This window comes from Lotus japonicus, chromosome 6 (genome assembly GCF_012489685.1).
Source record: "Lotus japonicus ecotype B-129 chromosome 6, LjGifu_v1.2".
NCBI lineage: Eukaryota > Viridiplantae > Streptophyta > Magnoliopsida > Fabales > Fabaceae > Lotus > Lotus japonicus.
In genome coordinates, this window is record NC_080046.1 from 50,356,958 (window position 1) to 50,380,895 (window position 23,938).

Genomic DNA, 23,938 nt, shown 5'->3' on the forward strand with positions numbered 1-23,938 from the left:
GATGGATCAGATTTAGCTTTGTTTTCAAGAGACCGGATACGAGAGGCGAGTCGTTATACAATGATGGGTGGACAACTTTACAGGAGGGGCGTAGGAATACCATTGTTAAGGTGTGTTAGTAAAGAGGATGCAGAAAGGATTATGTTTGAAGTGCATGAGGGGGTTTGTGCTAGTCATATAGGAGGAAGATCTTTGGCTTCGAAAGTGTTGAGGGCAGGATTTTATTGGCCTACGTTAAAGGGCGATTGTATGGAATATGTTAAGAAATGTGAAAAGTGCCAAGTTTTTGCTGATCTTCACAGGGCACCTCCTAAAGTTTTAAGTTCAATGAGTTCTTCATGGCCATTTGCAATGTGGGGCGTAGATATTCTGGGTCCATTCACTCCGGCAGGGGCGCAAGTCAAGTTTGTTTTGGTGGCGGTGGATTATTTCACAAAGTGGATTGAAGCAGAGTCAATGGCGAAGATTACAGCTGAGAAGGTTAAAAAATTTTATTGGAGGAAGATAATCTGCAGGTTTGGAGTGCCAGCAACCATTGTTTCTGATAATGGAACACAGTTTACAAGCAGGAAGGTTAGAGATTTTTGTGCAGAGATGGGAATTGAGAACAGGTTCGCCTCAGTTGAACACCCGCAATCTAATGGGCAAGTTGAAGCAGCAAACAAGGTGATTTTGAATGGCGTAAAGAAGAGATTGGGCGAAGCAAAAGGATTATGGGCAGATGAATTGATCACAGTGGTTTGGGCTTACAACACAACACCCCAATCCACTACTGGAGAGACACCTTTCAAGCTTGCTTACGGAGTTGATGCAATGATTCCAGTGGAGATACAAGACATGACTTTTCGAGTGGCTACATATGAAGAAAACCAGAATCGGGAAAATGTTCTAGTGGACTTGAACTTGGCGGATGAGGTAAAAGCAGAAGTCCGTTTAAGGGAGGCTGCAGTCAAACAAAGGTCAGAAAGGCGTTATAATACACGAGTGGTACCTAGGAGCATGAAAGTGGGCGATTTGGTATTGCGAAGAAAGGCAAAAAGTCCAACCGATTCAAAGCTGACACCTAACTGGGAAGGTCCCTATAGAATTCTGAGAGATTTGGGGCAGGGGGCTTACCACTTGGAGGAGTTATCTGGGCGCAGGGTACCAAGGGCATGGAATGCACAACACTTGCGCTATTACTACAGTTGAAGTTGTGTTCTGTTTGTTTTGTTTCAGTGTGTTTTATTCTGTTCAAAGACTATGTCGTGTTCGTTGTTTGTGGTTTCTGTATTTGTTTAAGTGTCAAGACTATGTGGTTTGTCTATTAAGACTTGGTAGCATGCACTCTTTTCTCTACCCATTAGGGAGAGTTTTTAACGAGGCATGATGTTAATTGTTAATGAAAAAACAGGTGTGCACTCTTTTCTCTACCCCAGGCGGGAGAGTTTTTAACGAGGCATAACCTTTAAAAATTTCTTGAGTGCTTTGTTAGCATTTAAGTTACTTTTCAACTTAGGTCTATCAATTGGGCGATTCCAGACAATTGAGAAAGAGTAAGTCTCTTAAAACTAGAGCGTTTGACCGCGAATTCATAAGCATAGCCTTAACTTGGATTAAGCTTGTCCAACTTAAGCACAAAGTCTCCAAGCGAGCAAATTTCTATATCAGAACAAATTGCGCTTCTGATCTTTTTATTTTTGATTCACTTCAAAATGCAAAGGCCTTGTGAATTCAAAGAATAACTGTTAAAGAAAAATCAATTTTTTCTTGAAACAGAAAATTTTGAATAAGCCCAGGGCTTCGAGTTTTGTAAGAATCTGTCAAAGCCTTCTTTATAAGGTAGACAACTTGTTAAGATCAACGCCTTTGTGGATAAACGAGTCCAGAAGAGATGTATTGTCGCAGTACGTTATTTTCATATTCTTATACTGTTAGAGCAGTACTTTAAGTTTAGAGAACACAATAACTTTCGAGTTAGATTACTGAGTTATTACTTTTTAAGAAGGTATGGGAGATTTTAGAGGAAGATAAGTGATTTTAAAGCATAGTATAGGGGTGACACTTTGAACTTAAAACTTTGTTGCATTAAAATTAGAGGGGGGCGTTACATTTAATTTAAAGCGGGGGCTGCAGGAAGTAAAAAGCAGGAAACTAAGTCAACCGTTTGGTATAAGACCAACGGGAAATAAAATACCATTTCAACTACTTTTCTCAAAAGGGGACTAATTGTTTTCCCCTTCGCCCTCTTTGTTGTTGTCGTTGTTGTCTTTGTCTTCTTCTTCTTCTTCCTCTTCTTGTTCTTCTTCTTCTTCCTCGTCAAAGTTGGGCGTGACTAATCTTTCCTCGATGATCCTAGCATAAGGATCAATACCTTCGGTCTTGATGGGAATGTCAGGGTTGAGGAGCAAAATTTGTTCTTTGGCCTTGTTAAAGCCAGCTTCAAGTTGGGAAAGGATGGAAGCCTTCAAGGAGGTGGTTTCGGCGGAAAGGGTAGCAACGGATTCCTTCAAATTCATGTTCTCAGAGACGAAAAGATCTTCCTTTTCCTTCATCTTTTTATTTTCTTCTTCTTTCGCCTTCATCAAGGCTTGATCATCTTGGAAGGCCTTCTGCAGTTTCTCAAGTTCCAAAGTCAGATCCGCGACTTTCTTCTCACTGGCTTGATTAGACTTTTCCATCAACTTCATAGCAGATTTCAGTTTGGCATTTTCCTTCTCTTGATCTTCAAGCTTTTTGGAAGCAGAAAGCCCATCAAACCCATGAGATTCAATCTCAATCATTTTGGAGATGGCCGCAATCTCTAAGCCTTTAGTCATCAAAGCTTGACACGCTTCTTGAAGGCCGATTTTCCTGATTCTCTCCCTGTCAGCCTCAAAAACCAGGTTAGTGTCCACCAAGGAGTTAAAGTTAACGCGAGAATCCCAGAGTGAAGTGACGTCATCGGAAGTCATATCCTCAAATTCTTTAAGGGCGTATTTCCACGAAGGGGGTGGGGCGCTGGAAGATCCATGTTGATTTCCTCCCTTTGTTGTGAATCCCTTCATGGACGTTTGGATGGGAGTTTTCTCAGTGGTCTTCTCAGAGGCTTGATTCTTTCTTTTCTTTTTTGGGGGTTGACTCATGTTTGATTCTGAATGACTTCCTTCTGGCTCGGTCAGAGTTTTGGCAGGAGAAGGCTTGTTTTTCAACGCCTGTTGCTCACGACGGAAGCGGAGGATGTCATCTTCAGAAAGGCGTGCCATCTTAGCTGAAATGGATAAGAAAATATATTAAGTCAGAAGTCAGTGAAAAAGATGCAAGTTAGAAATACAAAAGGGGCGGTCCTTACCAACAAATTTTGCTAAGTTTCTTTTTTTGAATGCATCGTAAAAATCTGTGAGGTTTAGATTAATCGTTGACAAGAAGTCAACTTCCAGTTTTTCATCAATTGTCAGAGAAGTTTCGGGTACTTTGTAACTAAGTTCAGGCTTATCAGTCCAGTAAAAGGGGAATCGGGGGGTGCCATCATCAAAGTAGAAAATATCTCTATTTTGTTAAGATTCTCTAAGTTTGAAAAATTTGGCTTTCCAATGTTTGTAATTGCTCCTAAAAAGGGTAAATAAGCCACTCCCCCTAGCGGAAGATAAAGAAATATATTCGCCTTTTACTTTCATTCCAGAGGTTTCAAAGAAGGAAAAGAACTTCTTGCAGGTAGGGACTATATTTAAGCAGACTCATAACAGTTCAAAAGCTCTAAGGTAAGCCCAACCATTAGCAGAGAGTTGAGTTGGGGCGATGTTCATTAGAGTTAGGCTAGAACAGGTGAAATCGGAAAGGGGAAGCTTGTACTCAAGATCTAGGAAGATGGTTTTGAAGAAATAGGTATGATTTCTGCCGTTGGAGTCAGGTTTTCCAAAACAACAAGGTTCATCAGGGTCACAGGCAATGATGTCTAAATGGGCATCATTTCCGTCAGCCCTAAAAGTGTATTGGGTTAACAAATCCAGTACTTTGGGAATGGTACGAAATTCACTAAACCTAGTTGCGATTTTGCGTGAGATCCATAATGAATCAGCGGCTGTGGATTCCTTACGGTTTTTAGGTGCTTTACGGGGATTTTTGGCAACCATTTTGGAGAACCTACCTGAAATTAAAGAAGAGGGGGGTTGTCAGGGTAGAAATGTGATGAATAAGTTGTTATAGGTATGTTAGGCAGCCAGGTTTCAAATTCTGGGTAAAATGATTTATGTGCAGAAAATTTTGGTATGATTTCTAAGTTTAGGAGAAGGAGCAGCAGTAGATGAAGTGTAAAAACTTAAGGTTGATAAATAAGTACTTGAAGGGAATGAGGATTTACCAGGAGAAAATTGTAGAACCTTGAGGGAGGTGAAAGCGTTTTTGCGAGAATTCCTGAAAGTTCTCCAGGTACTTGAGACAGAGCAGCGAATATCTTTTGAAATTATGGAGAAAATTACTAGAAAGTTGGGAAGGTAGAGGATGGTAAGAAAAAGATTTTGGGTCACGTTTTATAGTGTTAATGGGTTCCAGGCGCGTCGATTTATATGTAGGCAGAATCAATAAACTTTGAGACGTGTCTCTTAAGGGGCCTTTAATTTTTACCTTGGAAACGTTTCTGGAAAGTAAACGGGTTTGCGTGTGGATAGAGTTGAGAATAGGTAATTATTACTTTTGTGCCGTTTGATAGAGTTATGTCAGTGGAAATTAAATGCTGAGTGGAGGTGAATTTTGGGAAACGTCAGGCGTCGTTTCACCATGGGGTTTCAAATTTCAAAATATTTGCATATCTTATCTGTGATTATGAAAGGAATATGACAGTGAAGTGATAGGAAGAGATCTCGGTCAGAATCTTAAAAAAGAGAGCAGGTGGAGTAACTTCAATGATCGACAAGGGCGAAGCTCCTTTCTACTTATCAAAAAAAAAAGGGCATAGGTTCTTTTACTTGTTACAAGGGCGAAGTTGATGTTGTTTATTAAGGGCGAAGTTGATGTTGTTTATTATGTATCATCTTTTGCTTGTAACAGTTGTTTAGGCTTAGTGTTATTAACTTTATATGTTAAGGGGCTTTGAGTATTGTATTGTGGGCTTACTTAAAAGACACACTGCACCTTAAAATGGCTTTTAAGATTAGGTGTCTTGTGGGCTTGTGTACTGTTATCGGGCTTACAACTTTTGTATTATGTGGGCTTACCGAATTTGTACTATTGGGTCAGGCGACCCATGACCCGAACGGGTCAAAACACCATAATATATAAGGAGGACACCGCCCATGCGGTGGGGGATCCAACACTTTTTTACTCATTTGCTATCTTGTCATTTTCTACTTTTGTTGCCTAATTGCTTAGCCCTGACCGGAGATTTAGACCGGAACAAGGCTAAATAGGTTAGACAGTTTAAAATGGCAATTTATACCTTAAAATTTGGTCTATAACAAACCATTAGAATGAAGACACGCTTAAGTCACGCAAAGTCTGACCTATTTTCACTGATATACATGCATGAACAATCAACCTTACAAGCACTCGTCAAACAACTTATTTTTTCCTCTATTATATTCTTTTCTATTTTTGTGGGTGTGTAAACACCTCATACCAAACATTTTCCTTTTTATTGTCATACACATTAGGCTTAAATACATTTTATACATCAAATTAAGCATAAAAAGAGAATCTAAACGTGATCAAAGTAAAGGATTCTCAGTGCTTATTTAATGAGTACCACATAAACTGAAGGTTAATGCAGTGGATTTGGCTAATGTTGATTGCCAAAGAGGTGATGAGAGTGTAAACGAGGTTTAACCACAACCTCAAGCGGAGTGGTCTTAATATTAGTGAGTCCAACCGTGGCACTCATATCAACCTTCTCATTCAACGACGTCGCAACCTCAAACGCCTGCAAAAAACCAGCAAGTGCTAACTGCGTCATTTGAAGGCCAAACGATATGCCATTACGATCCCATATCACCGCTGCAGTCCCCATTCGACGAAGCTGTGGATTCCAGCTCCCATCCACAGTGATAGTGACAGCCATGGCCCTGCTACTCCTTGGTGTCATCGCTGGTGGTGGTTCCGGCGGAGACAGTGCCGACTCCAATCACCGGAAAGTTTCGGTGGTTGGAGAGCACCACATTAGGGACCACTTGTGATGAAGACATGTTTTGGTGTCACACGACAACTAAATATTAGAATATTGCATATGATACCTTCCCTTCTGTTTGGCCCCTTTTTTTTGGTTATATATAAACTAAAGTGATTTTAGTGATTACATTTTTTCAAGATAAAAATTTAGGATTTAGGATGAGGGTTTGGCGCCTCAATGGGAGAGTTGTCGAGAGGGTATTAACGGAGGTTCAAACCTACGCAGTGGCGGATCCAGAACCTCGGGGTTAGGGGATTCATTTTTTCAAATGAACACATTGGTAAAAATATAATTAAAAACAACTTTAATATGTTTATACATCAGAAACTATACAAGTCAAAATTGTTCAAATATGTGAGTTTTTTGTGTAAATAAGTGCAAAATTTAGTCTACTAGTATAATTTAAAATTTTCAGGGGGTTCAAACAAAAATTATATAGGACATTAAGTGCAATTTTTTTTTGTTCGGGGGAACCCCCTAACTTCTATGTACATCCGCCCCTGAACCTGCAACGTGTTAGGTATGAGACTCTGTCATATTCTTTTAGACTAACCTCTTAGAAGACCATGTACCCGTGGCTAGAAGCATTCTAGTATACTTGGAAAATGTGATAGAAACGAATAATATTTATCAGATAATTAAAGCTATAATGATGTGATGAAAGTTATTTAAGGAGTTTAAGTCCAAAGAAAATTAATTATTAGGAGTTCATTTTCCTTTCTTATCCAAAAAAAAAAAATAAATTAATTAGGAGTTCATTTATCAAGAAATGAGGAACTAGACACCAACACGATTGAGTTCGAGAAAGAAGAAGTGTGTTGAAGGGAGAAAAATGGTGAGGAGTTGGTGAGGAAGATGATGGAGAATGATGAGGAAGAGATCGATGGTGAGACTTGAGAGGGTTGGGGAGAAGGTTGAATGAATGGTGGTGGGGTGAGGAATATTTTTATATTTCTTAAGCTATAAAATCAAATATACTATGTCCTACATATCTTTCTTTTTTTTTGCGCTTCAGAAAGCTTACATACCCCTTTCATATCAGTAAAATGGCTTTAATTATTGTAATATTGATAACCAAAATAAGCTTGTGCATAAGAGAGGGAAATCTTCAAGTGAGAAATTTTGGTGATGCCCAAAAACTTATGATGTCACTAATTGACCTTTATAGGTTAATTTGTAAAGGGGAAAAAAGATGAGGTATGAGAATAATATATTTTATTGGCCACTCTTGTAGCATTGAGAGAGTACAAGTGACTCAACTTTGAGTATAAAATGTAAATCTGTTGTTACTATTATTCATTATACGCGATTGAAGTAAATTTGCAGCGAAAGCAAAAGATTTAGTATTTGTTTTTTCTACATAGTATTAAAGCTTTAGTATATGGTAAACAAGTACACCATATGGCATGTATTGATTTTCTTCATCCCAAAAGTCCTCAACGAACTTTGCTGGTCCCTACTTCAACGAAAGGTGTTGCTTGACTTGATTAATTTTTTCATAGTCATCTTTTGTAGGAGACTTGAGAGGGTTGGGGAGAAGGTTGAATGAATGGTGGTGGGGTGAGGAATATTTTTATATTTCATAGGCTATAAAATCAAATATATTATGTTCGACATATCTTTCTTTCTTTTTTGCGCTTCAGAAAGCTTACATACCCCTTTCATATCAGTAAAATGGCTTTACATATTGTAATATTGATAGCCAAAATAAGCTTGTGCATAAGAGAGGGAAATCTTCAAGTGAGAAATTTTGGTGATGCCCAAAAACTTATGATGTCACTAATTGACCTTTACAGGTTAATTTGTAAAGGGGAAAAAAGATGAGGTATGAGAATAATATATTTTTATTGGCCACTCTTGTAGCATTGAGAGAGTACAACTGACTCAACTTTGAGTACAAAATGTCAATCTGTTGTAACTATTATTCATTATACGCGATTAAAGTAAATTTGCAGCGAAAGCAGAAGCTTTAGTATTTGTTTTTTCTTCATAGTCATAAAGCTTTAGTATATGGTTCCATATTGCATGTATTAATTTTCTTCATCCCAAAGGTCCTCAACGAACTTTGCTGGTCCATACTTCAATGAAAGGTGCTGCTTGACTTGATTAATTTTTTCATAGTCATCTTTTGTAAGTGACCAATCAAATATTTCCAGATTTTGCTTCATTCTTTCTTTGTTGTAGCTCTTAACTGCCATAGTTACGCCTTCCTCATACAACCATCTTAGACATACCTATTACACCAGAAAGTATTATGTTAGCTAAATATGGTGAGAAAAACATTCGTGAATCATGATTTAAAAATAAATGGATATACTTAATTTATATAATTTATATAGACTCCGATACTTAAATTTTGTTTTATCAATTAATCACAAGTCCACAAGGTATATCATGTGTAGGGTAGTGTTTGTTTTTTGGTACAAAGAATAACATGGTAGTGTTAATCATCTATGTAGAACTCGCATTGTTTTAAAATATTATGAATATCTAAATGGTAGATGTGTAGTGTGTTTGATTTACGGTGGAAAATCTCATGATCACTTTTTGGAGAAGTTAGAAAAGTATGTTTGGTTCCGCAATAAAAAACCTAATAATTTCTTATGTGTCATCACTAACTCAAATATGGTCGTACTAATTCAAATTGCTAAACTATATCTCTATATGATTATTAGAATTTTTTATACTATTTTATTATTTTATATGTTCCCTAAGCATGTTTGCTTTGACCAAAATGGGAATAAAAACTCACTTAGATTAAGATTAAAACAGTATAAGTTTATAAAAAACGAAATATAAGTTAAACTTTTTCATGAGAAAGAAAGTTATAATGGATACCTGAGTAAAAGATTTTCCATGAGCATTTGCAATTTCCTTGAGCAACTCATTGTCCATAACATCATTGGTACCCCAAACGGTACCTTTGGCTCCCAAAGGAGAGTAGGCAGTTATGAGTATTCCTTTTGCTTGGCAGTAGTCTTTTAACTTCTTTTAGTGCCAAGTAGGATTCATCCTAATCTGTTTTTGATTTGATGGTGTAATATCATATATCCAGCAATTGAAAGTTTAATCATGACTAAAGAAAAGTAGAGAGATATCCAATATGAGGTTGTGAGCTTACTTGGTTGACAACAGGAGGAATATTGGCAAATGAGAGCAAATTTTCAAGTTTTTTGTAACTGAAGTTGCTGACTCCAATGCCTTTTGTAAGCCCCAGTTGTTGGCATTCCTCCATTTTTGTCCATACACCCTTCAAGTCAAATGGGGCCATGACCTCTTCATCATAAGGCGTGTCCCAATTTCCAGGCTTCAACGCAATGGGCCAGTGGATCAAATAAAGATCTATATATTCTAATTTCAGTGACCTGTTTGACAAAAAAAAAACAAATCAATGACCTGCATTAGCTTTAGCCACAAAAACATGTACTTTAACAAATAAAAAAGTTATGTTTAGTTAAAGAGTTAAAGTAAATTAAATTAGTTTTTTTTTCCAATATAATTATCATTGTGAAATTATACGCATCTAGATAGAACTACACTTACGATTTTTTCATACACAGAACTTATTAGATATTACTTAAAGGGAATGTTAGGGGGAGGGTATGTCCTTCCCTTGTTCGGAAGCTCAAAATTCCACCAAAATCCTAAATTTAGAGGAACTCCACAAACTAATTAAAGGAGTGTATTGGAGGAGTTTTTCAACAATTCTCTAAACTCTTACTCCCTTATTAAAAAAACTCCCAAAGTCAAACAATGTGAAAATTTGCCATAAGTCTCTTATTTCTCCTCCCTCTCCTTAAAAATCAAACTTGCAATCACACCCTAAGAAAAATTAAGTATCTATCATTTAAAATATTAATCAATTGATCAATTTTTGGTGAAAATTATTCAAATACAAAATTTTAAATCCTATACCCAAACAGAGTAATTTTTAGAGTTGTCAATACAAGACAGCCTGACCCGTATGTCCTTCCCTTGTTTGGAAGCTCAAAATTTCACCAAAATCCTCAATTTAGGGGAACTCCACAAACTAATTGCATGAGTGTATTGGAGAAGTTTTTCAACAATTCTTCAAACTCAAACTCCCTTATTTAAAAACTCTCAAAGTCAAACAATGTGAAAAATTGTCATAAGTCTCTCATTTTTCATCCCTCTCCTTAAAAATCAAACTTGCAAACACACCCTAAAAAAAATTAAGTATCTATCATTTAAAATATCAATCAATTAACCAATCTTTAATGAAAATTATTCAAATACAAAATTTTAAATCATGTACCCAAACAAGATAATTTTTAGCGTTATCAATACAAAACAGTCTGACCCATATGGGTTGGCTCATTGCAGATTGAGCTCGTCGCGCTCGTATTTAAATAAGTGAGAAATTTATCAACTAAACTCAACCTATCATGGGTTGGCTCATTGTTTTTGGGTGTAAAAGACTAAAATATGAAGAAATGAATCAAAAGTGAAAATGTTATGAAAATCTACTTATGATTTATTTAGTCCGGTGAAAAATATTTAAAATATTAATATTATAACACAGATCAAATGTTTAAAGTTAAAACAAAATATTCAAATCCAACATAATTTAATAATAATACTAACGCATTGCATCATTTTTCTTACTAGTCAGATTAGACTGGGATGACTGGTGGGTTAGAAACCCAAATTGAAAGCTCTAATTTTGAAGAACAACAATACTCAGTTCATATATAAAGGAAAATTCAGAGAAGATATCTAATGATCATAATTTAAATTGACAATAGTTGTCCTTAGTGATGTGTTTTCTTCAAAGCAGGAAGAACAAAATCAGGATGATTATCAGAGCACCAGAGCTTGGAAGTGACAAAGAGTTCATCTCTAGACCCAACGAGGCCAAGTTTTAATGCTTCAGCTATGGCTTCTCCAAGTGCCTCCTCTGACCCATAAATCGAAGTTGTGTCAAAGTTCCTGTAACCGAGCTTAATAGCCTCTAGCACTGCCACCTTGGTGGTGTCATTGCCGGCAGCGGAGCCTAAGATGGTAGCAGTTCTGAGTCCAATCACCGGCAAGTTTCGGTTGTTGGAGAGCACCACATTTGGAACGATTAGTGATGAAGTCATGTTTTGGTGTCACACGACAACTCGTAAGGTTGTGAGTATCAAATGGATTATAGTGCATCATACCAACATCTTTTGACTCTTATAGATATCATCAGCCAAATCACATTATGACCACGTAATTTAAATATTTATTTATCATAATCAGCGTATTTAATACGTTAATTATTTTCTAATTTTATAATATTTTAAATATTAAATAATTTCCTAATTTTAAAAATAATTAATGTAAATTAATATTGCATTTAATAGTTATTAATGAAATTAGAATAGTTAAAAAAATCAATTTTGACTTTATTAAAAAAAATTATTGTATTAATTTGACATTTAATGGTTTTAAATGACATCAAAATAATTAATAAAAGTCAATTGTTAAGATGTACACCATCCGGTCACATATATAAGAAAAAAAAACTTTTTAGATTCATTCATTTAATGAATGTATCTAGTCATTACATTCATTAAATAAATGAACCTAAAAATTATTTTTTGCTTATATATGTGACCGGAGGGTGTATGGTGACAAAGTCTTTTTTTTATGATTAGAGCATCTCCAATGCTAGATTCTTAATTCTTAGTTTTTAGCACTATTTGTAACGCCCCGATTTCTCGAGTGTCACACAGTAACCCAAATCACGTAGTTTTCGTAAGAATTTTCGTCGTCCAGTTATTAATCCTTACTTAGTGGTATGAAATCCTTTAGTGAACATAAAAGACAAATTACCATAATAAAAACATGCGGAAAGTATAACTCATAAATAAACGTTGTAACCACAAATACTGAAATAAACGTGTGGTCACACCCATGTGTGAAAAAAACCCACATTTGAAAAGTAATCATCCAAATATTGGTGAAACATAACAAAATAATTAAACCATGTTTAAATACCCAAAAGATAAATTAAATCAAAATCCGATGCAAGCTTTCGTGAGAACCCCCAACATAGAAAGATCTCAAACCCTAATCCTCGTCATCACTGGAGATATCTATGACCTCCTTGTCTTCCGCAACTTGACTCTTCTTTGGTCTGACTAAACCTAGCTGGAGGGTAAGTGATAAGCGCATAATTGATGCACTTTACGTGTGTCTTTCTAAGCTTCATTATGTACATTTTTGCGCTTAATTGTTATGACTTAGCCATGTTTTGACCATTAGTGTTTATTAGAATTATTCATGGAAAAATGCTTAATTCTACACTTTTAGTTTCTGTGACTGTTTTGCTAGAACAGGTTGAATCTGGAGCTACAAATATCGAAATAAGGCCGGGAAAGAAAACTCGAAGCCCTACAACTTTTATGTTCAGCACAATTTGAGAATCAGCCTCTAACTTGGTCAGAATGGCCTTGCAAAGTTGCTGTCGCTAATCCTGCAAGTCTGGAACAGTCTGCACTAAAATGACCATATCTTGGGCTACAGAACTCCGAATTAGGATCCGATTGAAGGCCCGCGAAGCTGACTTAAAGAGCTACAATTCTCATGTTTAACTCAATTGAAGATTCAGACTTCTTGTGGGACCGGCGAATGCCTGATTGTTCAGCAGCTTACTCCTTTGTGTGAGCCCGATTTTGTGAAGATTTAGAAAAGATTTAGATAACAAAGATTGTTACTTGATGAACAAGTTTATTTATTAGTATAAATAAGTGAGTTTAGGCTTTTGTTAAACACCACCACCTCACCACATCTCACCATCATCTCCTCCACCTTCTCCTAATAGCTCTCTCCATCTTTTCTAGTATGAGTTGCTAAACTCCATAGTTAGTCTTAGGATTTTTAATATTCTTGTGTTTGCAAACTTGAGGTTCTGTTCTTAATGCAAATTTCTTCTTTATTAATTCTCTTCATCTCTATTTCTGATCTAGGGTTTGCTTAATTCCGTAGTTTTAGAAATAAGAGTTGATGCATGTTCGCTTAGTTCATGTTAGTTCTTACTTGTTTCTTAATCGCTTAGTTTAGGAAACTGTGAATTGATTTTCGCTTAGTTAATCAACTCTCACGAATTAGGGAAACAATAAGGAAGAATTAATCTTTTGTAACCAATGAAGGTTTGTTGCACTTGAATGTTATAATCCGAGGACTAACACTTTCTTTTATCTGATTAAATCTCTTTTAAGTTCTGTTTGTTACTTTACAATCAAATCAATCAAACCCCCTTTTTAATTGCTTTGTTTTACTCTATTATCATTTAATACTTCACCGAGTCCTTGTGAGATCGATCCTGGTGTTCAACACCTTGTACTGCATTCAAAGCAGAATACTTTGGCACGCACCCGCGACAATGCGTTCGTCAAATTGGCGCCGTTGCCGGGGACTTCGGTGATTATTAATTGTTTTTAGAGTATTTTATTATTTCTATTTTCGTTTTTATTTAAAAAAAAAGAAAAAAAAAGTGGAACCAACGTAACAGCATTATACACCTTTTGATTTTTACTATTATTAGATTGTGGTTTATTTTTTGTTTATATCTTCTATATCCATCTCATATCTTTTATCTCAATCTCATATCTTTTAATTCTCTTTCTTATCTTTTATTTTTATATCACTATCTTTTTCTTATTTCTCTATCTTTTCTCTCTATTATTTTATTTTGCTATCTTTTCTATCTTCTTTCCCTTCATTATTATTATTATTCTTATTATTATTACTAGATTTGTTTTTTTTTACTAACCTTTTTTTTCTTTTATTGTTTCAGGTCCTTTCATTTTTTTCTTTTTTTTTCTTTCTTGTTTTAATGTTGAACTCTTTTTTTTACTAACGTGATTTTTTTTTGTTTAGTTTATTTTTCCACTAACGTTTTTGTTTTTTTTTTTGTGGTGAAAAAAAAGTTAACAGAAACAAGTGTTGGTTTGTGGAGCTTTTGCAGTGATGGAAGCTAAACTTGATGAGCTAGAAGCCAAACTCGACGAGATACAATTTTCTGTTACACAAATGTTGCTCAAGAGCCATCAACAACAGTTTGAGTCACCTCAATGTTATCCACAAAAGAATTTTGAAAATATTTGGTGTGACCCACCTTGCTATCATCCACAAGGGCAATTCCAACAGCCTATTTATGCACCACCATGCTACTACCTGCAAGAGGAATTTCAATATCCTTTTCATGATCCACATCATTCACAAGAGGAATTCCATCAACCTTGGAATGATCCACCCCAATTTTTGGAAGACCTTTCAAAGCAATATGAAGCAAACCAAGCCCAGTTTCAACAACCTCGACACGAGGAACCTTCCATATTGCAAGAAATTCAAGACATGTTGAACCAAATGTCTGCAAATCTCAATGCAAATGCTAATCAACACCTGCAAGATACTGCGAATTTACAAGCTCCAGTTAACGAGCTAGTTGCACACGCTCCCACATTGCAACATGAAGCTGATGCAGAGATTGATGATGAAGTTAATCCTTGTGTTGATACTCATCTTGATGTTAGCACTGATGGTTCTGGTGATGTTAATGAGTTTGAAGTCGATGTTGCTTCTGATGCTAATTCTAATGATGAGGACAACAAACAAGAAATATATCTCCCTCTTCCACATAGAACTTATGAGAGTGAGAAGATTTATCCTAGTGAAGAAGAAAATAAGTTGTTGGATGATTTCTAGAAGTGTTTTGCAAGGGATGAAGTTAAGAAGATGGATGTAGAACGTGGATCTAAATTAGCAATATTTCCACATAAGCCGCTTTTAATTAATCTAGACATTTTTGAAAATGTCGTACTTATTGGAGACTCTGTTGATTGCAAGGAGTCAATTACCATGGAGGAATATGTTTTGAAACCTCTACCCAAGCCTCCAGACAAACAGTTGATTGTTGAATGTACTGATTTTTCATTTACTCTTATTTCAGGTGGTACACATGCTTGGAAAAAGTTTTCACTCAAACTGAACATTGTCATGAGTCATGCTGAAGGTGCTAGAGAACAGTTTGAGTTTGTTAAGATTGTTGCAGATGAGATCCCTCCAAAGCCACCTGACTTGTGGATTGTCGTTGTTGTGCCTCAAGACTATGAGCTTCCTCTTAATGCAAGGCCTCCACCGGACCCAGGTGATAGCAGATTCAGAGCATTACCAGGTTTCATTCCTCGCCAGCTCCCTTGATCCCTGGTTTTTCCTAACCTTTCTCTTTTATTACACTTGTCTAATTTATTTGATGATTTGTGCCTCACATTGAGGACAATGTGTGATTTAAGTGTGGGGGTGGGAATCTTATTTAGGAGTAGTAGAACCTCAGTTAGGATAGTTTGCAATTTCAATTTATTTGCTTTGTTTTTATTGTTGTTTTCAATAAAAGAGTTCACACTTTTTCAATGAGTTTTAGAGATGCTGAGTTTGTGAGCAATGTAACCACTTTTCTGTTAAGTTTCATGTCTCTTTTGGATGAAGTTGCTTGCATTTTGAGTTCATCATGATTCACATTGAGAACTGATTTGTTGGATACATTGTGTTATATGCTTGCCATGTGAGACTGCCTTGTTAGATTTTGGACCAAACACTTGAATGGTAATATCTTTGCCATGATTCTCTTCTTTCTTGTGTGATTTCCTCATGTTTATATGCACTGCAAAACTTGACTTGATTCTGACTCAAATTGTTGTTCATTTTCATACTTTGATGTGATAAGACATTCTTTTTCAATAAGCTATTGGCCTAAAAAGCTTACCTTGCATGTTTTAACCTTTGTTTTAACCCCTTTGAGCCTAATATCTCTATTCTTTTGTAGCTCATTACAAGCCTAAGTGAAAAACAATGATGATACCTTACCTTAGGAAATGTAAGAGCTTTGGAATTGACTTGGGAATGAGTATTTGAATGCATGGTCTAAGTTGCTCAAAAGAGGTGCCTTCCTTGAGGATAAATTGTAAGCAAGCTGAAAAGAAGTTGAAAGAAAAAAAAAAGAAAAAAATGCAAATGTCAAAAAAGAAAAAGAAAGAAAAAAAGAGAAGTTACAAAGTGAAGGAAGGTACTAAAGAAAGAAAAGGAAGTGGAAGTTGAAAAAATGAAGTTGTAAAAGGAAGAATGTGTTAATTCTTGGGGTTGTGAGTAAGTTTAATTTGAATTTTTCCCCATTGCTCTTATTTTTCCTAAGGTTTTAACTGTGAATATCTTTCATAAATCCTTCCTTGACCTTAGCCTCATTACAACCTTCAAAAGTCCTTTGATCTTTGTGTGCATTTGTTCAATTTAATTGGTGTGTTAGAATCTTGTCAAGCCTATGATAGATGCATGTTTTCATGAGATGATGAGAGTTGCTTAAGCATGATTAAACACAAGCCCAAACACTTGAGAGTAGAGAGTATAACACTTGCATCCAACTTTGATGTTCAATTTGCGATTTCTTGTTGGCTTGGAATGTAGGTGATGAAATCTAATTTGTCTAATCTTTGTGGAAAATTAAAGTGGTTGTTTTCTTGCTCATAAATCTGAATTTCTACCTCTCAAAGATAAGTGTGAGCTGAGTTTTTAAGTTTTAGGAAGTACTTGTTATCATAATTGATTTTCTGAATCTTCTTTGAAGTTAAGTTTTGCCCAGGAGTGCAAAAGGTTAAGTGTGGGGGTATTTGATAAGCGCATAATTGATGCACTTTACGTGTGTCTTTCTAAGCTTCATTATGTACATTTTTGCGCTTAATTGTTATGACTTAGCCATGTTTTGACCATTAGTGTTTATTAGGATTATTCATGGAAAAATGCTTAATTCTACACTTTTAGTTTCTGTGACTGTTTTGCTAGAACAGGTTGAATCTGGAGCTACAAATATCGAAATAAGGCCCATGATATGTCGTTGGAAAGAAAACTCGAAGCCCTACAACTTTTATGTTCAGCACAATTTGAGAATCAGCCTCTAACTTGGTAAGAATGGCCTTGCAAAGTTGCTGTCGCTAATCCTGCAAGTCTGGAACAGTCTGCACTAAAATGACCATATCTTGGGCTACAGAACTCCGAATTAGGATCCGATTGAAGGCCCGCGAAGCTGACTTAAAGAGCTACAACTATCATGTTTAACTCAATTGAAGATTCAGACTTCTTGTGGGACCGGAGAATGCCTGATTGTTCAGCAGCTTACTCCTTTGTGTGAGCCCGATTTTGTGAAGATTTAGAAAAGATTTAGATAACAAAGATTGTTACTTGATGAACAAGTTTATTTATTAGTATAAATAAGTGAGTTTAAGCTTTTGTTAAACACCACCACCTCACCACATCTCACCATCATCTCCTCCACCTTCTCCTAATAGCTCTCTCCATCTTTTCTAGTATGAGTTGCTAAACTCCATAGTTAGTCTTAGGATTTTTAATATTCTTGTGATAATTGATTTTCTGAATCTTCTTTGAAGTTAAGTTTTGCCCAGGAGTGCAAAAGGTTAAGTGTGGGGGTATTTGATAAGCGCATAATTGATGCACTTTACGTGTGTCTTTCTAAGCTTCATTATGTACATTTTTGCGCTTAATTGTTATGACTTAGCCATGTTTTGACCATTAGTGTTTATTAGGATTATTCATGGAAAAATGCTTAATTCTACACTTTTAGTTTCTGTGACTGTTTTGCTAGAACAGGTTGAATCTGGAGCTACAAATATCGAAATAAGGCCCATGATATGTCGTTGGAAAGAAAACTCGAAGCCCTACAACTTTTATGTTCAGCACAATTTGAGAATCAGCCTCTAACTTGGTAAGAATGGCCTTGCAAAGTTGCTGTCGCTAATCCTGCAAGTCTGGAACAGTCTGCACTAAAATGACCATATCTTGGGCTACAGAACTCCGAATTAGGATCCGATTGAAGGCCCGCGAAGCTGACTTAAAGAGCTACAACTCTCATGTTTAACTCAATTGAAGATTCAGACTTCTTGTGGGACCGGAGAATGCCTGATTGTTCAGCAGCTTACTCCTTTGTGTGAGCCCGATTTTGTGAAGATTTAGAAAAGATTTAGATAACAAAGATTGTTACTTGATGAACAAGTTTATTTATTAGTATAAATAAGTGAGTTTAAGCTTTTGTTAAACACCACCACCTCACCACATCTCACCATCATCTCCTCCACCTTCTCCTAATAGCTCTCTCCATCTTTTCTAGTATGAGTTGCTAAACTCCATAGTTAGTCTTAGGATTTTTAATATTCTTGTGTTTGCAAACTTGAGGTTCTGTTCTTAATGCAAATTTCTTCTTTATTAATTCTCTTCATCTCTATTTCTGATCTAGGGTTTGCTTAATTCCGTAGTTTTAGAAATAAGAGTTGATGCATGTTCGCTTAGTTCATGTTAGTTCGTACCTGTTTCTTAATCGCTTAGTTTAGGAAACTGTGAATTGATTTTCGCTTAGTTAATCAACTCTCACGAATTAGGGAAACAATAAGGAAGAATTAATCTTTTGTAACCAATGAAGGTTTGTTGCACTTGAATGTTATAATCCGAGGACTAACACTTTCTTTTATCTGATTAAATCTCTTTTAAGTTCTGTTTGTTACTTTACAATCAAATCAATCAAACCCCCTTTTTAATTGCTTTGTTTTACTCTATTATCATTTAATACTTCACCGAGTCCTTGTGAGATCGATCCTGGTGTTCAACACCTTGTACTGCATTCAAAGCAGAATACTTTGGCACGCACCCGCGACAGTGCGTTCGTCAGTAAGGCATTGTGATCGCCCCATCCTCGATGGTATGAATCTCCACGATCCTTGCATGCATGTCTCTTCCCACAAGCTCTGCATCGCCGACGTAGACTTTCTGGATTTCAGATGCGTCGGTCACCCAAATCCGGTCCTCCTCGGGTTCACTCAACACGATCTCCCAGATCACGATCGCTACCACCGTCTTGGTAGTCACCATCTACCCCCCCCCCCCCAAATAAGACACATAACAAACAAGCAGGGTCAGGTCGACAGCAAAACAAGAAATAATCAATAATCAAATACTTATAGATTTATTATCTCTTATGGAATTTAATCAACAGTTAGTCGGTTAGGCTAACAGAATCCTCACTTCACACAACCCACCAAAACACCTTGGCCAATCTCGTACATCCGCAGACGTACAATCACATGGATACGCAATGATCCACAAATCACAATTCTCACGGTGACCGCAGTCAACCAATCACGAGGATCCACTGATCCACAAATCTCCCTCGCGTGCAAGCTACCGTTTGTCTCTAACGGCACCATCGTTCTCATGGACCATAGTCTACACTAGACCTATGATCAATTTATTACATTTTACTTGCAAGCGAGTTAATGCTCTTTCTCATTATGTTAAGGCTCTATAGTTATCCTAGAGTCTTATGAGTTAATATCGTATCAGAATACAACGTCAAGAAATAACAGTCACACTAGGAGGAATTACAGCTGGATGAGCGACCTCCTAGACAAGTCTCGACTAAACTTCATGCATAGCATAAAAATAATCAGGGCCTCACAAATTCACAAACTATTTACAAATTCCAGAAGCTCAATTTACAGATATCATCATATAAAAATCTCACAAATGTCCCTAGTCACATGTTACTAACATTTCCAACGATTTCACAAAATTTAGTGTTTCTGGACAGCAGGTGGAGCGTGTACTAAAACTGGTCTCCAGACCGAAATACTTAGCCACAAATTTCACATGATACATGAATGGAAAGATAATTCGAAACTCTACATCTTTCTAGTTTATCCCTTTTCCATTTGAGACCCATAATTAGGTGATATTAGGCCTTAAAGCTTGCTGTCCGGTACAGGAAGAACAGCAGGTGCAACAGTCACTAAGATCGACCTCCAGACCTCATTACTAAACCAAAAATTATGTTTTGTATATTCCTGGAAAGCCAATTTAATAAACTACGACTTTCTAGTTTACCACGTTTTCATCTGAAGACCAGAAATAGGTGATATTGGGCCACGAAGTTCGCTGTCCAGTACAGAAAACTGACACACCAATATTTCCCGTAAGAGCAGGTGCGGCCTCGCCGGTTTTATCTCGACGAGGACTTACATTTCTAGGGACCCAATGACCATATAGGTTTATCCAGACTTATGCCTAGTTTTTGTTCTCGCCCATATTTCAGGGGGGGTCTCGTTTGCCCATATTTCGGGGAGACTTTTGGGATAAGCGGCTTATTTCTTGAGATAAGGGGCTTATCCGCACACATCGCCAACGAGAGGTCAGCGATTCGCGCCGGACTTTCCGGAGCAATCCCCAGACATCAAGGTTGTGTTGGGGTTGCCACCTTCAGGGAATTTTTCCCACCGGGCGAACGTGACATGTTAGTTGAGTTGCTATCTGGGTAGCAGCGGTTCGCGCCGGACTTTTCCGGAGTGATCCTCAGACATCAAGGTCGTGTTGGGATCGCCACCTTCAGGAAAATTTTCCCTCCGGGCGACCGTCGTATTATAGTCGAGCTAGGAGTATTGCTTGAGAATATCCTTTTGTATTTGATTTGTAAAAGTTTTTACATCGGGGATGCCTCATTAAAAAAGAGTGCATCTTTATTTTTGGGTCCTAATTTTTTATTTCCTTGCTGCTCCGCTGCTCTTGATTCCTTCATGCTTATGCTCCCAGCCCCTCAGGTCAAAGTATCACTCTCATCACCTCATCTTTCGTGCCCGACGTGCTCGCCACCCACTCATTGTCATTGCGAGGTTGAACTCTTCGCCATCGCGCCCCATTGTAATGGTGAGCTTTTCCTGCCTCGCTTTCCCGCTCACTGCGCTTAACTATCCTGTTCTTGAAAGTTTTCGTTCCCGCCAGCTTCCAGCGCTTTGCCTTACCCTTTCCTTTGCCCTCGCCGAGATGTGCCAGGCTCTTTTTCCCCTCCTTTGGTTTGTCCCGAGATCGCCCGAGTACCCGGTTTTCCTTTTGCTTAACACCGCCACGCTTGAAAGTCTCTTGATCCATTCCCTGACAAACCTTATGACCCATTCCTCGGCTCACCACCTTTTCTCCCTTTTGTTCGCCCGGGCGCTTGATTGGGTGAGCTGGCTTCCTAAACTTGGGCAGCTCCCAAAGTGTGGCATCCTTCAGACTCCAGCTGAAAAGGTCGAAGTTGTCTTCTACCAGCTTTTCCATATGCTGCTCCTGTCCAATCGTGAGACTTTCAAGCGTGGCGGTATTAAGCACCGCTTATGTTCCTTGATTCGGCCAATCGCCAGCACCCCTCTGCTGAATTTATACCTTTTCAAATCATCTATTATGCCTGCCCAGCGTTCCTCGGCCCGCGCATCTATAAACTCCTCATCCTTGCCTGACCTGCCATTTGACCTATCCTGCCCTTGGTTGTTCCTTGATTCGGCCATTTTCCTGTCCACCATCTGTCCCAGCGTTCCCGGCTCTTCACGCCCCCGCTTCTGTTCGCCCTACTGGTCTTGACTGCCTTGTACGATCTCGATCTCGTGACATCGATGTCCCTCGCCAGCTCCCTTCTTTCCATACAGACTGAGACAGTTGTTATAACACTCTCTCGCCCTCCTCCGATCAACTACAATTTTTCCCACTCTTCCGCACATTAGCGGATATTTTACCGCGAGGTACGCCGTCGAAATTACCGCGCAGAGGCGATTGAGTGTGTTCCTTTCGATTATGACGTTGTAGGATGCCACAACCTGCAGCACAAGATATCTTGCGCGGAGAAGCTTGGCGTTCTCGTCGATACCAAAAATTGTGTCCAAATCTATATACCTGCGCACCCAGACTTGCTCGCCCGAGAAGCCTTCCAACGTTCTTGTGTAGGGCATCAAATCTTTGTCCGTCAGTCCCAACTGATCAAACGCATCGTCGTAGATAATGTCGCCAGAGCTTCCCTGGTCCAAAAGAACTCGCCACACATTAAAACTGTTGATCCTTATCATCACAACCACAGGATCATCCCTGTGCGTCTTGATCCCCTCGAAATCAGTTGATGATATCACAATATCTGGATGCTGGAAACCAAATGGGGTCTCATTCTGCTGCACTGATGTCACTACTCTCACGTGCCTTCGCCTTGTTGAGGCCGTGTGTTGAAATAATTTTTTACCACTCTATGTTTGAATCTCTCAAGACTCAATTGTAGTATAGTAAAGGGTATTGTCGTATCCACAGGGAGGTGTAACACTATGCCGTTCAATAGTTGACAAACTTAAATGATGGATTCATATGAGATTGATGTGTTATACATGAGACTAAATGAAAAGCAAATAAACTAACAGAGAAACAACAGGTATGAGGAATTGTTGGGATTAGACTTCATTGTTTGACCTTTTTGCATTCTAGTGATTCAAATACATAACATGTTCAAGCATATGATTCATCTACACCAATTCAACCCTACGTCATCGATGTCTCGCATGAGTGGATATCAATAACTCTCTAATCCTAAACATTGATTTCTCACATGATTAAGAAAGAAAGTTATCATGAAGTTTGAGTGTTTAGTGACTAACAAACCTAACTCTATGTCTAGCAATTAGGATTATTAGGTGATTAACTCTAGTTCGGACTCAAACGTTGTAGCTTCCGCTCACAAGTCGAATCAAACAAAATACCATAGGTGATCAATCTAAGATATAGCATGAAGATCAAGAGAAAACCACTAAATCAACAAAAACATGCTTTATATTGAAGAGAATCACATAGAGAACATAAGTATCATACAACTACATCAAATCCCAACAAAAGAGAGATTAGCTATCCATTTTCATGGATAGCTTTACAAGTAGAGAAGAAGAACAAGAAGAGCCAAAACCGTCGCGATGTCCCGCCGCCGAAATCGATACCCAAGCCTCTTCTCTAGCCTTCTAAGCCTCACTCCTTGTCTCTCAAGTGTTTCTCTCAGTTTTCAAGTGATAGGTCGAAGTATATGTCCCCCAATCTTCTAAAAAATGGCTTTTATAGTGAAAAGGCGTGGTCTGGGCGCCCAGCGCTCTCTGATGGCCGCCCAGTGCCCCCTGTTTCTTCACAGGTGGGTTTCTGGAACCGCCTTGGGCGCCCGGCGCACTCTGCAGGCCGCCCGGCGGCCTGTACACATCTGAAACTTCATTTTCTCACCAAACCATGCATCTTTTCCCAATCCAACCGTTCAAATTGAAGTTCCATGTGGTATGAACCACATATCCAAATTTTAACTCGATCCGACGGTTAACGAATGCAAGATTCCAATTTTGCTAAGACAGCTTTTAACTTTCTGCATCAAAAAGTTGGGATTAGAATTGAAATTATTATAAAACCTATCCTAAACCTAAATAATAACTAAACTAATAAATCTAGGATTAAAATGATATAAATTGAAGCACACAAGTCAAATAAGTGCCTAAAATGATATTCAAATATACGTAAAAATGACACTTATCACCATGTCAGCGCCTCCACCAAAGCCACCCGCGATTGTATTTATTGTCCCAAATGGCGGCTCAAGATCCTTATTACAGGTCTCCTCCGCCCCCTTCTTCCTTGTTGCCAGTGTTTCCTTTTTTTCAGCGGTTGGCGTGTGGCGGCGGTCGTCCCGCCTACGGTCGTCCTGCTGGCGGCCCCCTTTGTACCGGGTTCCCTACTGTCGCTCTCCATTCCACCGATCGCCGCGGTCATTCATCTGCGATCGCCCGGCCCGAATGAGCCTCTCAATCTCGTTTTTCAGTGTAAAGCAATCCCCGTGTCATGGCCTTCTGAGCGGTGATACTCGCACCACTTTATTTTATTCAACGCCTCTCAAGGCGGGTCGGTCTCTTTCTCGCCGTCTTCAAATGCGTGGGTCGCCTTGACCTCACGAAGTAG

General features: G+C 38.0%; 1 protein-coding gene and 1 pseudogene across 1 annotated transcript; one reads left to right on the top strand and one right to left on the bottom strand.

The window, feature by feature from the left end:
- Nucleotides 1–8,148: 8,148 nt before the first annotated feature.
- On the bottom strand, nt 8,149–11,220 carry LOC130725500 (non-functional NADPH-dependent codeinone reductase 2-like; annotated as a pseudogene).
- A 2,669-nt stretch (nt 11,221–13,889) lies between these two features.
- On the top strand, nt 13,890–14,818 carry LOC130725501 (uncharacterized). The gene has a single exon (XM_057576720.1). The coding sequence runs from the start codon at nt 14,081–14,083 to the stop codon at nt 14,816–14,818; it is 738 nt and encodes a 245-aa protein (XP_057432703.1). The 5' UTR covers nt 13,890–14,080.
- Nucleotides 14,819–23,938: the final 9,120 nt, after the last annotated feature.

Coding starts and splice junctions, on each gene's coding strand:
- LOC130725501 (XM_057576720.1), top strand. CDS start 14,081: ATGGAAGCTAAACTTGATGAGCTAGAAGCCAAACTCGACGAGATACAA.